The 12,596-nt window shown below is 36.7% G+C and overlaps 2 protein-coding genes across 3 annotated transcripts in view; both read left to right on the top strand.

Annotated features, from left to right (window-relative positions):
* The window catches only part of LOC306865428 (single-stranded DNA-binding protein 2), a 75,869-nt gene extending 71,649 nt beyond the window's left edge, over positions 1–4,220 (top strand). For both annotated transcript variants that reach the window (XM_079410012.1, XM_079410013.1), the window contains 5 exons: positions 1,001–1,071; positions 1,207–1,285; positions 1,568–1,596; positions 1,732–1,830; positions 2,719–4,220. In XM_079410012.1, coding sequence (XP_079266138.1) covers positions 1,001–1,071; positions 1,207–1,285; positions 1,568–1,596; positions 1,732–1,830; positions 2,719–2,748 — 308 coding nt within the window. In that variant the 3' untranslated portion in view covers positions 2,749–4,220. The remainder of the gene's footprint in view (positions 1–1,000; positions 1,072–1,206; positions 1,286–1,567; positions 1,597–1,731; positions 1,831–2,718) is intronic.
* A 6,817-nt stretch (positions 4,221–11,037) lies between these two features.
* LOC306866244 (alpha-2B adrenergic receptor-like) lies at positions 11,038–12,384 on the top strand (the record flags this gene model as incomplete). The annotated part of the gene is made up of 1 exon (XM_079411341.1): positions 11,038–12,384. The coding sequence occupies one exon, from the start codon at positions 11,038–11,040 to the stop codon at positions 12,382–12,384; it is 1,347 nt and encodes a 448-aa protein (XP_079267467.1).
* Between the last annotated feature and the right edge of the window lie 212 nt (positions 12,385–12,596).

The following is a 12,596-nucleotide window of genomic DNA, read 5'->3' as shown; positions in this document are numbered from 1 at the left end:
TATATATATATATATATATATATATATATATATATATATATATATATATATATATATATATATTAATAATTTGTTATCTATAAAAATACATTTCTTATATTTAAATGTTTAATTTATATATATTTAAGTATTATATATTTTTAAATGATACCAATAGCATTATTTTGCTTCAAAAATATTATATATTTTTTATTGTAACAGTAAAATTCTGTATTTATATTTTACAATATTTTTGAGTGTTTGATTAATTTATTTATGTATATAATTTTATTTATTTGAATTGGGGTGGAACGGTTCAACTTACTCACGGTTCGATTTGTATCACGGTTTTAGCGTTTCGGTGCGGTTCGGTATGTGCTATGTTTAGGGAAAAACTATACTGTCAAATAAAAATAAAGAAAATAAGAATAATCTATCTAACTACAAGCAACAGCACAAATAAATACAATAGAGTAAAGTTACAAATAAAATAAACAGTGATTTTTTTTTTTTTTTTTTTTTTTTTTTTTAGGTAGGTCTAACATTAGTTTTTAGATACAGAAATTGAATAAAGTAATCAAATGTAAAATAGCATTGCATATTTTACTGTATAAATGAAAGATTAATCTTCATTAAAGTTACAAAAGGTATTCAGTCAAGAGCAGTGAGGGATTTCCTTGTTGTTTGATTAATATTAAGAAAGCGCTGTCACTTTAAGAGAATGCATGGATCCAGTGCTCTTGATACTGTATGTTCAGCCAGCTATGTCTGCTATAGGATACTTACCAAGATGGGCATTTTGACAATTTGTGGAGAACCCTATGGTTCGATTTTTTTTACAGAGAACTGTTCCGCCCCTAATTTAAATCATTTTTAGTTTTTTAGACTTATAAATATTTATTTACTCATATACTTAACTGTCTTTAGTGACCAAAATGATCCAAATACATTTTCCATCCATATCAGTTGAGCACTGGCTGAAATGTTGTTGATGTGCTTGTGTTTGGCTCTTCCTCTGCAGACTCGACAAACTCTGGAGAAAACATGTACACCATGATCAACACAGTGCCGCCCGGAGGAAACAGGCAAAATGTAAGCGAGCAAAATATTTACACACATGCGTCTCAGTTCATATTGAGCTGCATTTGTTCATTCTGTACGTACTGACAAAACTTTCTCTGTAGGGTTTATAATAACGTTATATGAGCTTGTGTGTGTTTTTGACAGTTCCCTATTGGTCCGGGTGGAGATGGTCCGATGGGCGGCATGGCAGGAATGGAGCCTCATCACATGAATGGATCATTAGGTAAGAGCTTCTCTTAATGCAAAGAACCACTTTAGAACTTACTCTCTGACATCTTTGAGTGCTGTCCACTTACTTTGCTTGGAGAGTATCAAAGCATGTCATAATTCAAATGTGAAATCGCAGCTTTCATGCTTGATTTACTGATTTGTTGTCTTTTTTTGCCTTGCGTGATTATGCCACCTTGTGGTCATTGAAGATTAATCATGCATTTTAAAAGTACTGCCTTTGCAACTATACACCTACAGTATTTCAAATCCGAAATCTGTATTTTTATTTCTTTAGGGTCAGCTGACATGGACAGTATGCCCAAGGTATGTTTTAATCAAATTCATTACATGATAGATGGGTATTTTTGGCTGCTGTTTCTTGTCTTGTTAAAAGTCCAGCTTTTATTAATTATTCAGTAACCTTACTGGACTGAAAAATCACACTATCTATCTGTACAGAACTCTCCTGGTAACCTAAGCATGAGCAACCAGCCTGGAACTCCTCGAGATGACGGAGAAATGGGCGGAAACTTCCTCAACCCTTTCCAGAATGAGAGTGTATGTCATTTCCTGTCCTGTCTATTTGTGCTTTAACTTTGACACGAGCCACTCATCTGTTTGTTTAATATTTATATTTTTAAATTATAACAATAACATTTTATATTTAAACAATTAAGTGTTTAAGATGATGTATTTATGTATATTATATATACACTCAAAAATGACAATTTGCTAAAAGTTTACTAAACCTCAGGCCATCCAAGATGTGGAAGAGTTTGTTTCTTCATCTAAACAGATTTGGAGAAAAGTGTCTCTGCATCATTATCTCATCAATAGATGTTCTGGAGTGAATGGGTGCCGTCAGAATGAGAGTCCAAACAGCTGATAAAAACATCACAATAATCCACACCACTCCAGTCCATCAGTTAACATCTGGAGAAGTGAAAATCCATCAAGACTTTTTTAACTTCCTCTATCCATAATATTACTTTCTACAGAAATGTCATCTCATCTTAATCATAAAAGAAATACATCTAAAATAGATGTCTTGGTAGATTTTGATGTGAGAGGATGACAGGAGATGGACTTTTTCACAGAATGAAGTGTTATATGGATTATAGACTTGTATTTTGGCCAGAAGCAGTGGTTTGACGTTAAAAATGCCTTGATGGATCTGTTTATTACAAACATGCAACTTTTCACTTCTCAAGATATTAATTGACGGACTGGAGATTACTTGTGGATTATTGTGATGTTTTTATCAGCTGTTTGGACTCTCATTCTGACGGCACCCATTCACTGCAGAGCATCTGTTGATGGAGAAACACTCTCAGGTCATCCAAGATGTTGATGAGTTTGAGTCAAATTTCAGCAGATATTCATTTTAGTGTAAACAATTCCTTTTAAACCCACTCAAACTCTTCTCTATCTCTAATGTCCTTGCAGTATTCTCCAAACATGACCATGAGTGTGTGAAGACCTCATTTGGAAATCCAGGTGGATTCCACCACATGACATGGAACTTGTGCAAGCGCGCTGTAGCCAGCCCTCTTCTGCTCTCTGAAGAATATGGGTCCAAGCCTCTCCTTTCTCTCTCCTTCCTTCGTTTCCTTTTTTCTTCAAGCGTCATTCTTTCACCTCCTCTGCCGTGTCACATCGAGAGACAAAGCTGAACCGGGTTGGGTTGAGAAGGACGAATCAACAGCCTGTCTATATTTATGTATATCTTCGTTGTATATATGTGGGTGTACATTCAAAGTTACATGTGCATGTGTGTATGAAAGGACATATATTGATCCTAGAAAGAGAGACGATGGACTGTTTTTAACGACAAAACTAAATCGGGTTTTCTTGAAATATGATGACAGATCTATGTAAACGGATTTATCGCAGGAAACACTTATTGAGATGCAGTGGGAGTGGAGTTCGTAAAATGGCAGAATCGCAATGCATAAAATCAATTTCCCAGCGAGGACACACTGTAATTGATTCATAATCGTCTTTGTGTCATCGACGAGAGAGTTCGATTCGCATTTTATCGAAACAGGTTAACGGAAATGTGTTTGTAATTCCAACTGTCGTCTGCAATTTATCATTCCCTACTGCATTCGGCCTTCACACATCTGTGCGATCTGATCAACACCCTGGAGGTTTTGTGTGTATATACAGGAGATTTATTTTTCAGGACGATGCCTACGAAGAACAGCCATTCCATACGTACACTTAAAAAAAAAATCTTAACTGGGGGACGCGAGAGGAACGTCCTCCGAAACTAAACTGAGATCGTTGCACTCGCTTCAGTTACCGAAGAATATTTCTGTCATGTTTTGAAAATACTCCTAATCATGTGACGTACACAGATACGTTTCCTGCTCTTATATTACGACGTTTTCTTTGTGAAAATCTTTGCATGTGATTACAGGAAGTACGGATGTTTTTTGGAGAAAGGAAACTGGTCCATTCAGAGGAAGGGCACATGAATGGGAATTATAATTCTGTGCATCTGTCATTCTAATAATCAACTTATTTATACAGCCGTTGTTGTGTCACCCGGAGAAACTGTGATTTGCTTTGATTTTTTTATTTTTTTCCAAGTCGAATTATTATTATTATTATTAATATTATTATTGCGGAATTTCTAAAATATATATGTGAATTTTTTTTATAGCTTGGGGATCTGATTCATCTGTGTCTCTGTGAATTATTTAAAACAATACTGTACAATAACTGAGGTGTTTTGGTGTTTATTTGTAATAACATTTGCCCTTTTTTGCCCCAGATTTGTTCCTGACTATGAGAGAAACCCCATTATGAGTGTACAACATTTTCATTTGATTTTTGATTTTGTGAAGTGTTTATTTTCTACCTTGTGTTGACTTTTGTAAATACACAGAGAAGTTTTGGATATCCTATACTGATATAAAGCTTCTCATTGCTGTTTAACAGACTCTCAAATCATTTTGCTTGTTTTTTTTGTGCTAAGCTAGTGTTCATTGACATTTTTCTCTGTTTACATAAGAGAAATGTACAAATTGTTGCTTTTTATAATATATAGATTAACTTTTTATAATATTTAGGTGAAAATGGTTCAAGTTTAGCAAGGTTAGCCATCTTAAATACAAATTAGACTTGAGTCATTGATATTATAATTGAAACCAAGCAGCCTCCTGTTTGTATGGTGACCACTTAACTATCTTAACTACCCTTAAGTAAGAGTCTGTGGGTTTTACTATATTGTCCCTCACCACCTTATGTTTGAACTTTCTTTAATGGAAAAACAGTATGATTGTTGCTATTTTGTTGATTTGATTGTATCTGTTTGGTCAAATTTAATTGTGTATTATTTATTTATTATTGCATATTGGTTTCTGGTCATACCTACTATTTTAGATCAGTTCAGGCCCATTCACTCCAATAACTATAACCGTGAGGTTTTAAAAATCGCTCTATAGCCCATTCTTACCAAAAACAATAATAATCTTTTTTTTATTCTGTGGGAATGTTAAATGCTCCAGCTCTTTTAAAGTTGGTTGGGTTCTGATTTTGCATTCTCAATGTTTTTATCATGGATGGGATCATCAGCTGAAAAAAAAAATACCGCGGTATTGTCGTTTTACTTTCCTGTAGACTTTCTCATATGTGACCCTGGACCACAAAACCAGCCATAAGGGTCAATTTTTCAAAATTGAGATTTATACATCATCTGAAAGCTGGATAAATATGCTTCCCATTGATGTGTGGTTTAAGACAATATTTGGCTGAGATACAACTATTGAAAATCTGGAATCTGAGGGTGCAAAAAAAGTGTCCAGCCCGGTGGAGGTGCAGATGTGCCAGTCCATCCTGCCCTGCCCTGCCCTGCAATCCATCAGGGAGAGCTGGGAGCAGGACAGCTGCTGAAGTGGATGGACACCACCGCCTGTCTGGCAGGTGAGTGGACTGTGTGCTGTAGATGCAGATGTGGGATGGAGTTCAGGGTTAGTAACCAGCTTTTTTGATTGCCTTCACACATTTATCGAATGGTTATATCATGACTTATAATCTATGACATTGTCATTTGTGAGATTTGTTCCAAATTGAAACTGAAAGCAAGTTTTTAGTTAATCTAATATTTTTGCATTTAATGATATTATATATTAGTGCTGTTAAACGATTAATCGCATCCAAAATACGTTTTTGTTTACATAATGTATGTGTGTATACTGTGTATATTTATATATAAATACAAACACATGCATGTATATTTAAGGAAATATGTTTATATATTAAATATATTTATATATATTATAAATGTATATACATGTAAATATTTTCTAAATATATGCTGTATGTGTGTGCATTTATATATACATAATATACACAGTACACATACATATATTAGAGAACAGGGGTTCTGTTGTTTTTTCTGATTATTATTTAAATATTTTAAATCACCAAATATAGTTAATATTAAATATTACAATAGTTTATTATATGATTAGAATATTTATTATTCTATTCTAAATTATTATATATGAAAATTACATTAAAACATCATTATTCAATTATTATAATTTTTGCATATTTAAATTATCTAAATTATTAAACACTAAAATAATTGAATTTACAGTGACTTAAATTTACTTAAAATATTTGATTTAGTACTTTAAGTCAAGTTTGTGTATAGCTCTTTATACAATTAAAATTGCTTCAAAGTGGCTTTACTGTAAAATTTAACTTTACAGTAGTGACAGTAATAACACATTTTTAATATTATAATAATTATATAAGTCTACTTCTCTGATCTATATGTCCCTAGGGCAGTCGTTGGGACATGGTCGTCCCCTTTCATAGTTTTTGTGCAATAACAACTAGGCAAAATTTATTTCCCTTAATAATATGCTGCATCATCACCCTGTTGTAACGGAACGGGTCGGACACAGAAGGTAAGTGAAGTCACAAGGTGTTTATTTACAGGGTGAACAGCAAACAGCAATCGTGTGGATTCTTCGGACTTGGTGAGTGTTAATTCGTGAGGTTAAAGTTATAGGAATGTCAATCACAATCAGTCTCTCTGTCTTGACAGATCCTGGAGATGTGCAGCGTCAGAGCGGCAGAGACATACGAGGATTCGACCAAGCCACCGGAGACAGACGAGGAGGATGACTGGAAGAGGACAAGGCAGAAGGTGAGTGATGACAGGTAAGTATTAACAGGTATCTATACTCAGCTTGTAGGGGAGTAGAGACGGTCCAGGTAGCAATCCTGAGATCGGAACTTTGCAGTGCTTGTCACGTCACTTCAAGATCGGACCCCGTAGTGAGCTGAGGGAAGTGCTTATATGAGTGTGGTGATTGGCGATTGATGAGGTGCAGGTGCGGGTGATGATTGGAGATACAGGTGACAGTGATGAGTGACTGGGAAGACGGGCCATTCTGTGACACCTGTAGACAAACTAAAGATGAACATATGTAACTAGTGAGTAGTAAATGCTAAATTGCTTAAATAACCTATATTATAAATCCATTTGGATAAAGTCTTGCCAATGAGACAGACATCTTTAATAAATTGCAAAAGCGAGAAGAGCAAGACCTCGACTGACCTGCTAAAGCAGTAAAAATGTCCTTTTTCCAAAACAACCTAGTGTGTTATCAACCCATCAGAGTAGGTTGAGATAAGCAGTCACCTTTAGACTACGAACGAGGAAGGTAACTAGCATACATCCACCTTTTACCCACAAATCTTGTGTGAATCCATATTTCTCTGTCACTGAAGAAAAGGGGCTTGAGGAAGGCACACATCAATGATTTACACGCGTCCTCTCTTATAGTAGATGCTCTATCTCCTTCCTGTTTCTGCTCCAGTTAGACACATGAAATATAAATAACGGATCTAACCCATCTTTGAGGGTTCATTTAGCAGTTCATGTTATAAATCTGTCTTTTTCTTCCTTTAAGCTGAAAGACATGCAGGAATGGCGTCTGTAACGGCTTCCATGGATGATATCCAGTTTGAAGAGACTGGGAGGTAGGATGTGTCCTATATCACGGAAATGAACATTTACTCACCATCTTGCCACCCAAGATGTAGATGAGTTTGTTTCTTGATCGGAACAGATTTGGAGAAATTTAAGCAATAGCAATGGATGCTCTGCAGTGAATGGGTGCCGGCACATTATAACAATATAATATGACTAAACCTACATTATCATTTTCACAGTCCACACTCTTCAAAGTGTCTTAATAAAGGTCAGTTTTCGTTGGACAAAAATGCTGTCTCAGTGTGGACAAGAGAGTAAAAGAGAGAGAGAAAAAAAGGACTCAGCCTCAGGGACTACAGTTATTTAAACAAACACTGAGGTCATGATAATGTCTGTGATGATTAATCATTAAAATGGTCAATTACAGCATTGTATGTAGGTCTTAAGTTTAGCATTTAGAGTAAGCTTAGAACGGAAGAGAAAATATTTATTTCTAAACAATGAAATAATTTAAAAATACAGTTGTCAGATTGATATGGATATGTAGCTACATGATGAAAATGACATGCAGTTGGATTTTGATGTCAAATTAAAATGAAACCAAAAATAACATAGATATGCATGCAAAATAATGTTCTGTTTTTAACCGCTAGAGGGCCAAAAGTTACATAAAGCAATATGGCCTAGACAGAAAACACACTTAAAACCCTCTTTTATAGAGTATATTTGTACAAAGATGTCATGTAAATAAATGTTGCTTTTCATAATCAAATTCTCTTTTTATTCTTGAGCACATAAGTGAGAACGCACACGATTCATAATTAAATCTTTAAATTTCCAAGTCAGGCACATGTTCATCAGTCTCAGGTAACTTCATCACGAGGACCTTTAATAAAGTAAATCAAGTCAGTGAGACTGAGTTTAAATTCTTTATCTTGCAATGCAGATTTTATTTCTTCTGTGTTTTTTTTTCTCTTGTTTTTACATCTAGTTTTTTTTCCTCAGAATTGAGAAAAATTGTGAGATAAAAAAATTTTTCATTTCTTGGTGAAAACAATTCAGGCTTTTTCCCCTTAAAATTGTGAGTTTATATCTCACAACTGCAGTTATCTCACAATTTTCTTAGAATTATATATTATTCTTTTTGCCGTTTTGTCCGTTTATCCGTCTGTTTTCTCATTGCATGTTTTTCTTCAGTGCCATTGCCACTTTTTCTCTCAGATCCCAGTCTGCTTTAAAGGGGTCAAGAACTGAGAAATAAAAATCCCCTTGATCTTTTGACACATAAGAGGTCATTGTTCAATAAAAACATCTAAGTTTCAGACCTCAAAACATTCTCGTTAATCTAATATTGAAGCCAGTCTGCCAAAACGACAGCTTGTGGAATGTTCTATTCTATGATGTAATCTGGCTAAACAGCCCTTGGCAGAAGATGATCAACTCCTGCTTCTACATCGCTGCCTGTTTAGCCCCGCCCACAGATTCGCGCGTGTAGTGTAAGCGCGGCAAATGCAGGTCTACACAGAAATCAAACCATAAAGATGCCTCCGAAGACAAGAAGACGTTGTGCAGTGCCAATTTGCAAAGACTGTGTTTTTCCACAGCTTATGATCCTAACATTAGGAAAGAGTGGATAATCTTTATTTTTAATGAAGTTCCAGACAGCATCAGTAAGAACTCATTAGTAACTTCCTTTTACCGTGGATTAGTTTACATTCAAGGCACAGGATTTTATTTTTTTTAATATATATATATATATATATGAGAAGGTTAAAATAAATTCATTTACAGGTTCTCAAGTCCTGTTTTTGTTCTTATAGTAATTTTTGTTTTGTCCAGTAGGTGGTAGTCACTGTGCACTTTTTTTGTTGGATAATGTGCATGGAGTCTGTGAATGTTGCCAAATTAAGCACAAGTGTGACCCTGGAGCACAAAACCAGTCGGTTCAATTTTTAATCTTTCCATTGATGTATGGTTTGTTAGGATAGGAAAATAGATACAACTATTTGAAAATCTGGAATCTGAGGGTGCAAAAAAATAAAATATTGAGAAAATCACCTTAAAAGTTTTTTAACAATCCACTCATCTTGTTTGGAAAGCTTAATCTGTTGCAGTTTCTGATATTATTTTATTATTGTGTTTTGCAAAGCGGCTTTGATATGTGTAGTGATTCTAGTCAGTTGTATGCTTCATTGCCTTTACCTTTAATTGTGGCCTTTTAAGTGATAGTAGGGTTTTAAGTTTCATTCGCAGACCTCTTTTGCATTTACAAGTTCCAGAGAGAGTTGTACACCATTATGGGAACCTGAAGGTCCCACTTTATATTAAGTGGCCTTAACGACTATGTACTTACATTAAAAAATAAGTACAATGTATTTATTGTGCTCATATTGTATTGCAAAACACTTTTGCTGCTATTGAGGTGGGATACGGGTAAGGTTAGGGACAGGTTTGGTGGTATGGGTAGGTTTAAAAACATGTATGGACACAATAAGTACTAAACGATTAATTTAAATGTAAGTACATAGTCGTTAAGACCTTTTTTAAATTCTGCTTCAGTGCGTCTCATGTGACGCGAATGGCTGTGTGAACGGCCCCTTAGACTTCAGTCAATATTAATTTAACTTGCTGTTTTGCACTTCCGCTTCTAGTGCATTTGGCAATATGTTCGAGTATTTTTCTAAAGTTGTCATGTTTCTTGCAGTTTGAGTCACTTACAACTATATGTGAAAAATTGCTATATTCAAGTACAAAGGTGGACTATAACCTCGAAAAGGAGTGATTCTGTGGCGTGGCGTCATGCCTGGAGACTGTGAGGCGCGCGCTCAGTGAGACTCGAGTCAGTTCACTCCAGTGACTGATTGATGCGCAAAATAACAGAAAACGGCTAGAAGAAGAAAATGGTATAACAATAAAATAATGGAGAAATGAATGGAAGGACTTAAATATTCGAATTCTCGGTTTATTTTGATTTTTATTCCGTTGATACTGAGGAAGTTTATTATATTTAAAAATAAGCAATTATTTAAAGTGGAGGTCTTAAAGTGGAGCATTCCTTCGTGGATTTTTCCCTTCTCTGACATGGAGCATTTTATGCAAAGATAATTTGTCTTTACAATATTAGGTATTTGAGGAACTGTAATTTTGGCTTGGCTGGTGCGCGTGTTTGGAGACGGTGAAACTTTTTACGCATCTTGAATATTTCAGAGCTGTTCGGACACACGCAAACACACGGAGCTACTATGTTTGGATCACTTTTATTCTTCCGTATTCTGCAAATCTGAAAATTTACCTCCCTAACTTTTACTGTCTAAAAACCTAGTGTATTGTTTTGACGCGCTAGTGTCCTCGCGCATCTCCAAGCGCGTGTTTTTCCATTAGGCTGCAAGTGTGCGCTGTCTCTATTTTTTATTTTTTTTATGTTCTTTTGCAGATCGGAACAGATTTTTTAAAGATGTTATCGTATTTAAAAGCTGTTTATGCTGTGGTAAGTTAATACTTTTTTTAAATTCTTTTTTTTCTTTAATGACCAGGTTTGCAGTTATGTTACTTGCTGATTGATTTTATTAACTTGTGAAATAGACAGACTGCACGACCCCCTTTAGATGCAAATGCATTTATATTAATGCATCTTGATTTGTTGTGTTTTTCCCCCCTTGAGGTTTGCCGAAGGAGGAAGTCATTCTTTGATTGATGGAAAGACTCATTTCACTTTCTAAAAGAAATAGTTTTGGAAGGATTACATTAGGATTTAAGTGTACATCAACGACTGCTTTCCACTTCTCTGTCTTCTCTGGAATTTAAATATGGCCCCAACACCGCTTTCAGTGGGAGAGACTTCGAAAAATCTTAGTTCTGAGGTTAAAGCATGCAGTTCTAGTGTTTCTTATTCCCCTGAAGCCACAGCTGCGTTTGCCACCGCAGCGACGCTCATCATGCTCTTCACCATCTTCGGAAACATCCTGGTGATCATCGCCGTCCTGACGTGCCGCTCTTTAGGAGGACCTCAGAACCTCTTCCTGGTGTCCTTGGCTGCAGCGGACATCCTGGTGGCCACATTGAACATCCCGTTCTCCTTGGCCAATGAGCTGATGGGCTACTGCTATTTAAAGTCGTTTTGGTGTGAGATCATCTTAGCACTGGATGTGCTCTTCTGCACGTCTTCCATTATACACCTGTGTGCTATCAGCCTGGACCGCTACCTGTCCATCTCCTGGCCGGTGCAGTACGCGACCCAACGCACCCCTCGCAAGATCAAGGGGGCCATATTGGTGGTGTGGCTCATCTCTGCAGTCATCTCTTTCCCTCCGCTGGTATCCATGAATAAGACCCAGCACTGGGGCAGCTTGCAGTGCAGATTCAATGAGGACGTCTGGTACATCCTGTTCTCCTCCATCGGGTCTTTCTTCGCTCCGTGCCTCATCATGATTCTGGTGTATGTTCGCATCTATCAGATTGCCAAGAAGCACACTAGATGTCCTCCGGGAGAGCCGAGGAAAGACTGTGCGGGTGGTGTGCCACCAGGACGAGAGCTGCAGAACGGAAAAAACCAGGACAGTGTTGACTCTTCGATTGTCCCCAATCTGGCTGCGTCCAGATCTGATGCTGTAAACCAGCCTCAACCACCAGTAGAGATTCGGCAGAAGATGAAACGCTCAAGGAGGTGCAAGGACAACGAGGACAGTTCAAGCTCCAGCTCTGACGTTGAGGTAGCTGCGGGACATAATGCCAACGGGACGACCTCTAGTGTGGGGGCGCTGAATCCCGGCCATCAGACGTCCTCACCAACCCAAACGTACCAAAACACCATCGTAACATCAAAGGGCAGCCAGCTGGCCTCCGACATGAAACCAGCAGGAACTCCAAACACCAGAAGGAAAGTCATGATCGTCCGTGAGAAGCGGTTCACATTCGTCCTAGCGGTCGTCATTGGGGTTTTTGTCGTCTGCTGGTTCCCATTCTTCTTCAGCTACAGCTTGCTGGCCATTTGTCCAGAGGCTTGTAAACTACCAGAGCCACTTTTTAAGTTCTTCTTCTGGATTGGATACTGCAACAGCGCCCTGAACCCCCTCATCTACACCATCTTTAACAGGGACTTTCGAAAAGCCTTCAAAAAGATTCTGTGTAAAAAGTGTCAGGACTGTTCTCTTTGAAAGCAGACAATACTGGATAAAAAGGTTTTGTAGGCCTACAGTAAATTGTCATTTGATTCCTCTAAAGGTGATGCTTGCAGAAACTGTCAGGGTCATTTCACTCCAGTATTTAAATGAGACATTTTCATGACAAACAATATTCTTGTATTTTCTGCAAGTTTTACTTCTGATAATAATAATAATAATAATAATTTGTTTCCTTGCCAAAGAAA

Source organism: Barbus barbus (assembly GCF_936440315.1).
Source record: "Barbus barbus genome assembly, chromosome: 47".
NCBI classification, from domain to species: domain Eukaryota; kingdom Metazoa; phylum Chordata; class Actinopteri; order Cypriniformes; family Cyprinidae; genus Barbus; species Barbus barbus.
Note: the sequence above shows the minus strand (reverse complement) of the source record. Positions and strands in the feature narration are given on the sequence as shown.